Genomic DNA, 13,862 nt, shown 5'->3' with positions numbered 1-13,862 from the left:
CCAAAATGTTCCCCACTAGATCTGTGCCTCTGAACGCATTCCCTTTTCACCTATGCATCACAGAATATCCTTCCAAGAAGGACCACCTTCTTTAAGAAGTATTTTCTGATCCCAGTTGCCTGGAAGTTATTTATACTTATTAACTTCATAAGTATATGCTGTATATATGTATAAATCTTCATCTGCTAATGCTGATAGATGTTCTTGTCTTCACTCTTTAGAATGTAAGCTCCTTAGGAGCAGACAAAGATACACATAACACTTCGATAAACTGGGTGTTACTAACTCACAATAAACTGGAGGATCACCTAGACACAGGGCCTTATCAGCCCCTCTGCTACACACTCCCACCTCTTAATCCCCAAGCCACCTGCCCCATAGCTGTAACCTCTTCGAGGTAGTCTCTCTCCCAACTACATTTGTGAGCTCTCTGAAAACAAGGATTGTCTTGCTCTTAATAAATTCTTTTCCACTCAGGTGATCAATAGACAATTATAATGATGAAAAGGGCAAGATAAGGTTAACTATCTAAAATCCTAGCAAACCTTGAACAAGTGACAAAAAGTAGAACAAAAAATGATTCATACTTGAGGATAGGACTTCATTTCCTTAAATGAAGAAAAAAATTAGTGAATTTGGTGGGTTGCAATGGCCTCTAGAAAAGATTAACATTCCTTGTTCTAAAAGTGCTCTTTTGTTCCTTTAATAAAAAGTAACAAAAAAAAACTTGAAAGGTGTTTCTATATTCAGCTATTTGGGGTTATCCCTTTATATTATTTAATCTTATTTAATCTAATATGAAGAAGTAAAGTTATGGCCATAACATAAAACTCTTCACTTTCTGATTAAGAGTAAATAAAGAGCAAAAGAGCCACAGAATACTTCCCTATAATATCTTTTCAAAGGCCCCTTTGAAGGAGCAGAGATTCTTAAGCTTTTTTGTGTCATAGGACCCTCTGGCAGTCTGGTGAGGCCTTCTCAGAATGTTTTTAAATAACTAAAGGAAATGTTAAATTTCAGTTAGAAGTCTACACCTGGGGTGGAGAGGGTCCATGGATCACAGGTAATAACTTTTTCTATACAGTTTAGAGGATTATTCTGAAAGGAAAAATAGCATGTGATTATGAAGGGTATAGGACCAGGCCAATAGGATAGGATCTCTCTAACTTACAAAGACATTTTTCCTTTTTAATCTCAAAATTGCCCTGTGAGACAGGTGTTGCACATATTATTTCCATTTTGCAGATGAGAATCTGGCAGCCCAAAAGCAACAAGAATGCTTTGCAATTACTGAGTCCTGACATAATGAGATAGATACAGCCAAAATTTAGTACTTATTATAAAAATTTTGAAAATTCTATAAATTACCTAAGGCCTGTGAATGTAATATTGTTTCTCATCTCACTCAAAATATTAATGACTTCGAATGTTAATTTTACTAGGCTTCAAAATTACAATTTGCTGTTACTTTGAATAACAGAAGTAATATGTAACAAACTTTGCCCAAATACTTTCTGCTGTACTGAAAACTTGTTATACAGAATACTGGCTGAAAATACCGGGTCATGAAAAGGTCTCAATTCTTTGCTTACATGAATTTTTTTGTTGCAGCAAGTCCTTGCCTATAGTTAAAATTCCAGACATTACAGTTTGTAAATCCACTGTTCTTAGACTATTCAATACAGTAGAGGAACCATAACATTAACAGAAAGAACACTACATTATAAACCTGGGGACCCTGGTTTTAGCACAGTGTAGGCAGGTACTTAAAATGCTGATTAATTGACTAATAGTTTTGATTTTGCCAATAACAAGTTGAGTAACCTTGGCCAAATATTTTACTTTCCTAAGCCAATCAGTTCCCTCATTTATTAAATGAGGTTTGGATTAGGTGATCTTCAAAGTCCCCGGCCCAGATGTATGATTCTGTCTAATCCATGTAACCAACTATCCTAACCTAATTTTGCAGCTCTATTTCTCCTATTCAGTGCAGAGTCCTCCTTCTAGACTCAATTAACAATTGAAATGAGCAATTTCTAATTTACTACTCTATTGATTACATTCAGTAAAACAAACTCAATCCAAGGACCAACAATTACTCTGGACAGAGTCAAATGACTTACTCCTCCACTACCACCACCCTTACATCATTTCCTCTTACTCACTTCTCAAGATGGCCCTCCTCCCTCCTAGTCTCACAAGTCATCCTCCTTTCTTCAGCAACTTCACCTCTTAACTATCTTCACAGATCCTCAGTACCATCATCTGAAGAATTTCATAACGTGTCTTTTTTCTTTCACCTCTAAGGGCTTATGTCCCATTGCTCCCTATGACATCTTCTCTAAACAAAAAGCCTCTCCCTGGACTCCAAAATAATGATTCCAAAAAAAAGATTCTCACTGGACACCAAAATAATGGCCCCAATTACTTATTATACACTTACAGTTTTACTCCCAGTCCAATACTTAATGTACCAAGGTTACTACTAATTTCCTTCCTGCCTATGGGCAGATTTCAGTTATGTACGAAAAAGCAGATTCACTAGCTACTTCTACAAAATGATGGCAACCTGTAAGTGGAAAAAGTGGAGAAAAAAATCCCAGGCCTCCTGACTTTTAGCCCGAAAGTTCTAGGTTCATCTCAGATACAGTAGTTGTGTAACTCTGAGCAAGTAGGTTAACCTTTCTGAGCTTCAGTTCTCTCATCTGTGAAATTTAAAAAAAAAAAAAAGACTTGGACTCGTATTCTCTAAGGTCCTTTCCAGCTCCAACTCTTTTGACTGATCCCAGCATGGCAAACTCCAGAGAAAAACTTTCAGTGTGAACTATGGTTCAAAGTGAGGCCGAAAAAAACAAAGAACACCTCCCCTTCTGGCCGTGCTTTAAAAACAACAAAAAACTTTAAAACACTTCACACAATCATTCACACACACAAAAGATTACCTGTGGGACCAGAACTTCCCTCTCTCCTTCCCCCGATCCCTAACCTGGAAAAGGCCACGAAATCACTAGACAGAGAGGAATCGATTCCCACCCCCGGGAAGCAATAATCCCTGCTGCTCTAGTGGTTGGCCCTGGCCCACCCCACCTCTCTGCCAGCCTCCCAGGGAAGGCCTGGCCTTCACCCCAGTCCTCGCAGGGAGGCTGCGGGGGTGGGGGGTTGGGTGGAGAGTCACTCCTCACGCCCGAGGCGAGCGAAGCTGCGCGCTCGGGAGACCGAGTCCTGAGGGAGCCCCCACCCCGCCTCGCCAGCTCTCGGGGGTCCTTCCTTACGTGTTGTCCTGGTTGAAGTTGGCGAAGAGCAGCTGGCTGGAGCCGGCCTCCCCGCTCTGACTGGCCAGGTTCATGGCTGAGAGGGGGGGCCTGGGCTCGGGCGCTCTACCTCCGGGCCCGGGAGAGACGAGGGAGTCAGGGTCGGCTCCGGGCCCCGGTCTCCGCCGCCGCCGTCTCCTCCGTCGTGGGTCCTCCAGCTGCTGTGGCTGTTGCTGCCGCTCCTGCTCCCGCTGTCGCCGCCGCCGCCGCCGCTCGTTGCTCCAACTTCTGCCGTCGCCTCATCCCTTCCCGTCTCTTGTTTACGCTCCAGGTCCTAAACCTCGCAGGGCGCTTGCGCCGCTCCACCCCCACGGCCGCACACGACCGGGGTCGCGCACAGGCGCAATAGCCACAACACGCGTGTGGTGCGGGCTCACGGTGGCCGCGAAGGACGCTGGTTCTGCATGAGTGCGCACGCGCGACGCGTGAATCACGGTCCAGTGGCCCATCTCGAGGAGCGGCGCCGCTGAGCCCGGGAAACTGCGCTTGCGTGAGTGAGAGGTCTCCCTGGCGCATACGCATTGAGATTTTGAGAACTGAGACGACTGTTCCATCTCTGTGGGGGGTGTTTACGTTTTAGCTAGAACAGAAATTGCTAACTTTAATTTGTGTGTCATATGGTAACTTGATGAAGTCTACGGACGACCCCTGCCGAGAATAATATTATTGCCAACATTCAAAATTGAAGGAAATGGTGGATTTCAGTTAGATGTTAGTGAAAATAAAGATGTAAAAATTCACCCAGATTAAGAACGGCTGGGTTCTATAGACTTGCTCGCTGCGCCCATTTATAGCTAAAGCGGGTGCATTCTGTGAGTTTGCAAGTGGTCTAGCTTGACTTTGCAAATGGTGGTGGTCCATTAATTCAACAAATAATTACAGGATGCCTGCTGTGGGCATAGTTTCATATAAGTACAGACAGCTGAGGATAAAGGTCAAGTCATCAAGGAACAAAAAGCATGTATTAATTGCTTACTATGTTCCCGGCACACAGTAAATAGAAGATGTAATCTTTTAAAAGAAGTAGAAGACATAGCCTTTGACCTGTTTACAGTCACTCAGGGAACGTGAGACCTGTACCTATAAAGAATTAGTAGCCACTGGGGAGTGTTCGATTCAATTCGACAAACATTTACAAAGCAGTTAGGAAAAAATGTAGGGAGCAAAATACAAGTCCTGCCCTCAAGGGGCTTACTCTCTGGTGGGGAGGTGAGAGAAGCAAATGCATAAATAAGTTAGAAAATATTAAGTCTAGAGAACAGAAAAGTAAAGCATTCATTGGATTCAGAGTATATGTGTTAAAATTACCAATACACAGTTGGCTACCTGTGTGACTGGGAAAGTCACAGGACAGTAGATTTGGAGCCAGAAGGCACCTTAGAGCTTAGTTTAGCTCAGCCCCATCATTTTATAGGTTAGGAAACTGAGGCCAAAGAGTATAAGTGTTGAGACCCAAAGTCCCACAGGTAGGAAGCTGCAGAATCAAGAATCAAACTAAGATCTAAAGCTAAAGCCAACACTTTTCCTGCAATACTACGATGCCTTTTTACGTGAGTCTTAGCAGCCTCACCTTTAGAATGAAGGAAGCTATTGAACTAGGTGCTCCCTAAAAGACTTTCCAGCATTAAATTCTGGAGCCTATAAAAGGTCAGGGTACTCCAATCCTTATAGCTCATCTCAAAATCTCTACAGTAATATTTCTGTCCACCCCAACATTACAATGAATTCCATTTTCATCCTACAGTCTTTAGCCTCATGTTTCTTATTATAATCTAGAAAAACCTCAGGTTTTCTAGTTGTAGTTGTTTTTTAAATCAGAGAGGCAATCTCTGCTCTAGTCATACCCTACTCCTCCTACTTTACACTCCTATCCCCAAGTGCCCTGGCCCTTTTCTGGAATCCCTTGTATTTGTAATCTTTTGTGCTTAGAACCTTCCAAGCTAGAACATTCTAGTTCTCTACTTAATAGGCAAAGAATCATCAATCAATAAACATTCATTAAGCACCTGCTATGTACCAAGCATTGTGCTGAGCACTAGGGTTACAAAAAGAGGCAAAAGACAGCCCCTGCCCCCAAGGAGTTTACAATCTAGTGGGGAGACAAGAAGGAAACAAATATATGCAAAGTGAGGTACATACGGGATAAATAAGAAATAATTTACAGACGAAAGACAAACAGAACATTGAGATAGGCCTTGTGTAGGAGGACCCTTAGTTGACAGAAAATTCCACACTAATTTGAAGAGGAAGAAGGTTTGCAGACTCTTGTCGTGGCCCTAGAAAACAAACTTGTAGCCCCTGGTTGACAGAATTAGAATCTTGGTTGTCCACATTCAGCCTTGCCAGGTTTCTTTCTACAAGTCAATATCTAAGACTTAACAATATCTAATATGCTGACCATAGTGAAACATCATTTGGAAAGGAAGTTTCCCCATCTCTGTGTTAGTAGACCTATATGAGTTATATGTTGCCCATATAAAGTGTGTGTATTCACACGGGCTGTCTAAATGCAGCTCTCAGGAGGCATTGATAGCTATCTCTGGTACCTTGCCTAACCTTCCCCAAGGGAAATTTTGATTTTTGCCTGGAGGAGAGCAGGACAAAAAGCCTGGCTACTGTGTTTTCTGAAAGAGAGGTACCAGACTAGAATTATATTTATCTGCTCCCCTTCCTAAATTGTCTAGGGGAATGATTTTTTTTTAGTTTCAAAAGCTACAAAGCTACAAGATTCCCTGATCTCTGGCCTTTAAAAGGGAAGGAATAGCCCCAATCTTACACTTGCTGCCTTCACTCCTTCCCACCAAATGCTAGTTATACAAAAGACCTTCACAGATAGTGAATATTGAGTAACCTCATTTATCCAGGCAGACAGGATATAGAAATGAGAGATGTTATACAGATGAGAATATGCCAGAAAATACACAGAATGAATGAGCTCTTCCAATGAGAGTGAGTGAGATACACCAAGATGGAGGCTTTCTATCCTCTCACCCAAGGGAAAAATTCCCGTAAGTCTCTAGGGAGGCAGAGCTGGAAATTAAGGCTATGTTGAAGAGCTTGCTTTCCCCTATATATCTGCCTTCCAAAGCATTTCTCTTTCCAGGGGGCTCTCTGTGAAGACACTCTAGAACCATGTATATTGCTTTTTTTTGGAAGTAGGGAAGACTCTCACGCAGTCTCCCAGCCTCAAATTATCATTCACCACAGTGATCTAGAATCGCTGGATTAGTGCTTGGGAACAGCAGCATGCAAAATGTGTTGGGCTTGAAACTCGGGTTTCAGTTGGAATGTCACAAATGCTTGGGCTTCTTGGCTTTCCTTGTGAAAGCCCCCTTCCCTGTACTTTAGGGTCTTCCACGCATATACTTTCCTGCCCTGTTGTTGAGGTGTCTCGACAGAAATTAACTGGAAGGATAGATTACTGATGCTACTGACCAAGAAGGGGGTCCTTTCCAAACTTCTGACAGAAGGTAACTGGGAGAATCCCTTTTGCTGGACTTTTCTGTTCAGGGGGCAAGGTTTGCCTTAAGCTTCCTGAATACTCTTTTGGCAGTTTTCCCTTTCCCAGAGGACCTGAATTTTGAGACTATAGGTGGCTAAAACTAAGGTATTTATTTTTTGGCTAGACAGTACCCAACCTTCGTGTCCTCATTTACCTCTCTTTGGCTTTGTATTGCTAATGTTCTTATCCTTTCATTACAAATTAATCAGCAATTGTTGAGTGCCTACTACGTACCAAGTGCTAAACTCTAGGAATAAAGAGATAAAAGGGAAAGAGCCCTGGGCCTTATTGAGTTTACAATCTAGGGAGAATAGTGAAGAAAAAAATCCATCGATCCATCAATCAATTATCAGGCATTTATTAGGCCACCTAGGTTATTGTGGTGGAAATAAGTACAAAGAATCCCTATTCACCAGGAATTTAATCAACAAGTTAAGGACCTATTACAGCTAGGAATTGTCCTAAGGCTAGGTATGCAAACAAAGGCAAAAAACTAACAAACAAAAAATGGCCAACCTATAGAGTCCCTGCCCTCAAGAAGCTCACATTCGAATGGGAGAAATGACCTATGCCTGTGTACATACACAATCTATACACTATCTATAAATGCAAGGTAATCTCAGAGGGGAGATGTTGGGACTTGGGGGGTAGGGTGGGGGTGGGGGGGAGAACTGCAGAGGGCCTCTTAAAGATGTTAAGATTTGAGCTCAGACTTAAAGGAAGTCAGGGAAGCTAGGACTTGGAGGTAAGGAGGGAGAACATTCCAAGAATGGAGGATAGCCAGTGAAAAGGCAGAGGGAGGAGAAGGAGTGTCATGTGCAAGGAACAGCAAGAAAGTAAAGTGTAAGAACATTGGAAAGGTATGAAGGGGTCAGATTGTAAAGGGCTTTAAAAGCAAAACAAAGGATGTAAATTTGATCATGAAGTATTTAATAGGGAGCCACTGGAGTTTATTGAGTGGGGGAGGAGGGGCTGGGTAACATGGTCAGACCTGTGCTTTAGGAACCTCACTTTGGCAGCTGGGAGAAGAGGATGGACTGGAATGGGGAAAGGAGTGTGCTGGTAACTTTAACAATTGGCTCTGGGAGGGGGGAAGGAAGTATACATGATATACTTTTAAGTTTAATCTGCATTGTTAACAATTCTCTCCATCACTTTCTTCAGTCTAGATCAGAGATTCCCAAACTTATTTGGCCTACAGCCCCCTTTTCAAAAAAAAAAATTACTCAGTGCCCCCCAGGGAATCTACTTTCTTTAAAACCCTTTAACATTTTTTTTTGGGAAATTTTTGTCATTTCAAAAAAATATAAAATTTTTTTTTAATATTAAATGTAATAATTTATTGTAAATTTGTGGTTTTTTTCTTGCATTGAAATTTTGATGATCCAATATTATGTTATGTGACCCTGTAGTATTGTATTGTAAACAAGTCATTACATGCACATATTCCTGCCAGTGCATGCTAGCCATGCTTGCCTGCCAACACTTGCTTGTTAAGATGTCTCAGCAGACTTGACCAATTATAACTTGCATTTTGTGTGTTTATTTGGAAAATAATGTGATCACTACAACTTTAACTCTTATACAACAGATGAAACATGTATGAGTGGCTTTTCAAAATTTTCTTCTTTATGCTCCCACAGCCGCCTTATTTTTATTCAAAGTCCCTCAATTGCACCTGAGACTACAACTGCCCCTGAGACTACAACTGCCCCCTGGATCATTCCACCTCCCCCCAGGGAGCAGTATTGCCGGCTTTGGGAATCTATGGTCTAGAATGATGATCAACAAAACAGTAAGTCAAGCCTTTGCTGATTTCCCAGGTGTAATGCTCACAATGAAAATTTAACAGTCAGCTGTCGAGAGCAGGCAAGAGGTGGATCCAGCACACGCTGGCTGAAGAGAGACTTGAAGCAAGGAAATCAACCAGCAGGCTATGGCAGTAGTAAAGGCATGAGGTGATGAGGGCCTGTCCTAGGGTAGTGGAGGTATGTTCTACCTACCCAGTTTTGCTACCCAGAATTCTATCTCACATATCTGTGCCTTTGTATGAGTAACTTCTTACTCCCTAGGCCAGGAATGTACTCCTTTATTCTTAGCATCCCTCTTTTTCTTCAAAGTTCAGCTCAAGTGGTACCTCTTATATTGGGACTTTTTGGATCCCTCTTCCCAGCTAATATTGCCTCTTTTACACATACTAAATTAACATATTTACTTTGTATATGTATATTTTCCCCTCTATACATGTATGTGTTGTTTTCCCATGCAGGCAGAGACTTTTTCATTTTTGCCTTTATGTCGCATGGGCCTAGCAGAGTGTCTGACACATAGTAGGCACTTTATGAATACTTACTAACTGAACTTCATGGGGAACAGCTAGTAGCAAACCAGATATGGCAGTGAGGCAGATGTATACTTAATGTAAAGGAAAACTTCCTAACAGTTGGAGTTATCCAACAGTGGAATGGGCTTCCTCTGAAGCCACGTCAACAACAAGCATTTGTTAAGTGCTGACTGTGTGCCAGGCACAAAAAGAGCAAAAGATAGCATCTGCTCCCAAGGACTTCATGTCTAATGGGGAAGGTGACATGCAAGTAACTACATACAAACAAGATATAGAGAGAATAAATTGGAAATCACTAAAGGTCTTTGAGTGAAGGCTGAATGATCACTGATTGAGGAAGTTGTGTAGGAGACTCTTCTACAGGTACAAGTTGGTTTAAATCAGAGGTTCTCTAAATCAGAGATTGGCCTACCGCCCCCTTTAAAAAAAATTACTCAATACACCCCTGGAAATCTTTAAGCCTTTAACTTTTTTAAAAATTTGCACCATTTCAAAAAATATAATTTTTTTAAAATGGCACATCTTAAACTTAATAATTTATTGTAAATTTGTGGCTTTTCCTGCATCAAAATTTTGATGATGCAGTATTGTATCATGTAACTGTATGGTATCATATTGTAAACAAGTCATTACATGCACATATTCCTGCCAGTGCACGCTGGACTTCCCGACAACGGGCAAGATGCTTGCCTGCCAACACTTGCTTGTTAAGGCTTCTGGTTTTCCATTTACTTGGCTTCAAGTGTATAGAAGCGGATAGAGGATGGGGGTGACCTGAAGCTGTCCATAAAAAGTATGACAGTGCGTGAGCATGATGTCCTATTTGACATGTACCTCCTTAAAGATGGAAAATGTATCCAACATTTATTGGTTGCTAATAAAACAGAAAAAAAATAATGTGCTAAAATTGGATTATGAAGGAGAAAATACTATCTATGTGGAGAAAGCTGATGCACAGAAATATGTTATGTTTTCTACACATAACATTCAAAATGAGACAGAGACCGTGATGTGGAGCTTTACAGACGGACCAAAGTTGTAAAAGAAAACGTCAAAAAACTCTTTAAGAACCTTTACCAAAAAAAAATGGAATCAATAAGGATGATATCATTGATATGACCAAAGATAATGAATGCAATAAAGATAGAGAATAGAAGAGTCATCACCAGCCTACAGGAAAACCCAAGATGTACTTCCCTGACCTGCTGGAATCTGCCCTGGCTTCAGAAAAAGCATCTATTAATAGTTCACAGATACTCAAGTAGTCCATTTGACTTCTAGTCTGTCACTCTTCCTCCTCAGAGTCATTCATCCTTCTGTCTCTACCTTGATCCCTGGATGAAACCTTTTCCTAAATATGCTCAATAAGTGATTCAGCTTGTTAAAACAAACAAATAAATAAATAAAAACATTTAAGGCCAATGACCTGGGAACAAAGAAATAAACCTGACTTGACCACTGATGGGTTATAATTTGCATTTTGTGTATTTATTTGGAAAATAATGTAATCACTACAACTTTAACTCTGTTACACAACAGATGAAACACATACAAATGCTTTTTCAAAATTTTCTTCTCTTTTTTCCTTATGCTTCCACTGCCCCTTTATTTTTATTCAACATCCTCCAATTGCACTACCACTCCCCTGGGTCATTCCAGCAGCCCCCAAGGGACAGTATGGTCCACTTTGGGAACCTCTGGTCTAGATGGTCTTTGACAGAGGTGTCAAACTTGTAGCCCACAAACCAGTGCATCCCAAACCAGATTAAAAACGTAATTGGGAAATGTTTAGTAAAATAAATAAAAATACAATACAACACAATGTTAATTTGTGGCATTCTAAGGCGATTTATGGCCCAAAGGCATACATTTCTATTTGTTTGACACTACTGATCCATGATATCCCTTTCAATCCTGAAATCCTGTGATTCTGTGATGGAATGGAAGATGAAGAGACTAGAGAAGTGCAAAACAACAATTAGATAATTACAATAACACATGGTTGCTGCGATAAAGAACCAAACAGTGGAAAAGAATGGATAGAAGCCTATTACGGAAGAAAAAGAAACAATTTGCAGACCGTTTGGATATGGGGTAAAGAAAAGAGAAATTAAAAACAAACTCAGGTGTGGAACCTGAATAACTAGGAAAATGAAGATGCCATTAGGGAAGGGGAGAGGGAAGGAGCTTCTTCAAGAGTGAGTAGAAACTGCTTCAAAAGGAGGGAAAGGAAAACGAGTTGGTTTTAGACATACAAACAATGGAATGTTGTTGTGAATAAGTCTAGTAAATAAACCAGAGCTTTCAGGAGAAGTCAAATCTATTGACTTTGTTTAAGAATTCTATTCCAGATTTGCTTTGATAGGTCAAAAACTTAACTTTAATTCAATTTGGTTTTGAGCATCCATGTGTGTAAGGTGATGTGTCTGGTGGTGCAACAGATGTGTAAAGATGAAGTAGACATAGTTCCTATCCTCCAAATATCTACAGTCAGCTGCCCTTCCCACATACCCTGTTTCTGTTAATGGTCCCACCATCCTTCCAGTTTCTCAACCTAGAAATTCAGGAATCATCTTTGATTCTTTACTCTTCTTTACTCTTTATCCTAAACTTTTATTTTGTTTGTCGCCAAATGGTGTCATTTCTGCCTTCAAAATGTCTCTCAAATTCATCCCTTTCCTTTCATTCCAGTCATTCTGTTCCAAACCTCCATTGTAGGGTCATAAATTGAGAATGAGAAGAGGACTTAGAAATCATCTGTTTCAACTCCCAAACTTAACAAATGAGGAAATAAGGCCCGTGGAGGTTAAGTGACTTTGCTATAGCTAGTTAGGGAGTAAATGACAGAGCCACAGTCCTCTGTAAATCCTATGTTGTTCAGTTATTCCTACTCTTTAAAGATACTGAAGCATTTTGTCACTTCCTTCTCCAGCTCATTTAACGCATGAGGAAACTGAGGCCAACCCGGCGAAACAACTTCCCCAGGGTCACACAGCTAGTAAGTGTCTGAGGCCAGATTTGAACTCAAGAAGATGGGTCTTCCTGATTCCAAGCCAATTGCACTTCACCACCTAGATGCCCCTATACTATTTCCATTCTTCTTGCTTCTTTTCTCTATCCAATCTCCCCTCTTCTGATTCATCCTGCCTAATGTTGCTAGACTAACCTTCCTAAGACAGCATCTTTATTATGTTAATCCTCTGTTCAAAAACCTATCAATGGCTCCCTATTGTCCATTGTGTCAAGTCCAATCTCTTCTGCCTAGCTTTCAAGACCCTCCATAGTCTGACTTCATCCATCTTTCCAACCTCATTACTCAGTACTCTGCTCTAGCTATAATGTCTCCTCGTTGTCTCTCTCACAAGAGATATTTATTTTTATCCCTAAAGCCTTTGTTCCTCTGATTTCCCTTCTTTGAATTTCATCTTCTTTCCACCCAAATTCTAACTGTAGAATTCAGAGGCAGCTGGTGGCACAGTGGATAGAGTGCTAGGACTGAGTTCAAATCTAAGATCAGAGGTTTACCAGCTCTGTGACCCTGGACAAGTCACTTCTATTTGCCTCAGTTTCCCCAACTCTAAAATAAGGATAATAATAGCATCTACCTCACAGGGCTGTTGTGAGGCTCAAATGTGATAACATTTGTAAAGTTCTTAGGACAGTATCTAGCACATAGTAGGCTCTATATAAATGTTTCTTTCTTTCTCTCCCCCTTCTCTAAAACAAGGGGTTTATACCAGGTCAACAAAATCAAAACTAAATGCTGTCTAATTTTAATCACCAAGCTTAGCTCCAAAGAAGACATATAAGAATGGACCTTTCTCCCTTCTTTGCAGAAGTAGGGGAATATGGATGCACTTCATACGCTGGCAGACTTGATTGATGTATTATCTGGTTCTATTGGACTGCTTTTTTTCCTTTCTTTTTCCTCCCCTGCTATAAGTTCATGTGAGGTTTCATGTTACCCCATATGTAGCAATCCCATGGACAAGGATGTGATGCAAGGTGAGAATAAGACCCCTCAGGTGATCTCAGGGACAAATATACAAACCCCTACTTCTCAGCCTCCTACTGTTCTATTACCTTATTTGTTCTCTCACCTGGTTCAAAGGCAATCAAGGGGTGAGTTCTGATATTGCCTTATAAATGACTAAAACTGCAAACCTCCCTCATGAATTCATTAATTAGCTTTGAGCCTTCACCTGGGTAAAACTGGGGAAACTTTTTTTTACATAAACGTTTACTCCTTTGTAGTTTCAAACCCCAAACTCAGACTGTCTTTCATGTGGGAGACAGTGTGGTACAGTGGTAAGAGCCCTGGACTTGGAGACAAAGGCCCTGAGTTCAAGCCCTGGAGGTGCTGCTTACTATCTATGTGTGTGACCTTGGGCAAGTCTTTTAACCTCTTGGGGCCTCAGCTTTACTCATCTGAGGGAGTTAGACTGCTAGGTCCTTTCAAGGGTTCTTTCCAGCTCTAGATTTCTAATCCTTTGACAAACATCAATGTTACTTGCCCATATAATTCATACACAGTAACAAATAATGCAAAGAAATAGATAAATATTCACCCTATGTAATGGCTCTAAGGAAAGTCATATCCAGAGTGACTCCTGTGCTTCAGGTGACTACATTCTCTCTCCAGTGGTTACAGTTCTAAATCCCTCCAAAACATGGAACCACAATCCTACAATTCAGTTCTCTCAGG

The 13,862-nt window shown here is 41.0% G+C and overlaps 2 protein-coding genes across 2 annotated transcripts in view; one reads left to right on the top strand and one right to left on the bottom strand.

Moving 5' to 3' along the window:
* The window catches only part of WIPI2 (WD repeat domain, phosphoinositide interacting 2), a 36,297-nt gene extending 32,942 nt beyond the window's left edge, over positions 1-3,355 (bottom strand). Inside the window, 1 exon segment of the mRNA XM_021008441.2 lies at positions 3,273-3,355. Within this exon segment, the coding sequence (XP_020864100.1) occupies positions 3,273-3,346 (74 nt within the window). The 5' untranslated portion in view covers positions 3,347-3,355.
* LOC110223113 (uncharacterized) overlaps positions 3,345-13,862 on the top strand; it is a 37,678-nt gene continuing 27,160 nt past the window's right edge. The window contains exons 1-2 of the mRNA XM_078152934.1: positions 3,345-3,801; positions 8,457-8,608. Coding sequence (XP_078009060.1) covers positions 3,345-3,719 — 375 coding nt within the window. The 3' untranslated portion in view covers positions 3,720-3,801; positions 8,457-8,608. The remainder of the gene's footprint in view (positions 3,802-8,456; positions 8,609-13,862) is intronic.

This window comes from Phascolarctos cinereus, unplaced genomic scaffold, assembly GCF_003287225.1.
Source record: "Phascolarctos cinereus isolate Bilbo 61053 unplaced genomic scaffold, phaCin_HiC Scaffold_4;HRSCAF=312, whole genome shotgun sequence".
NCBI lineage: Eukaryota > Metazoa > Chordata > Mammalia > Diprotodontia > Phascolarctidae > Phascolarctos > Phascolarctos cinereus.
The sequence above is the reverse complement of the archived record's forward strand: the minus strand, read 5'-3'. Positions and strand labels throughout refer to the sequence as shown.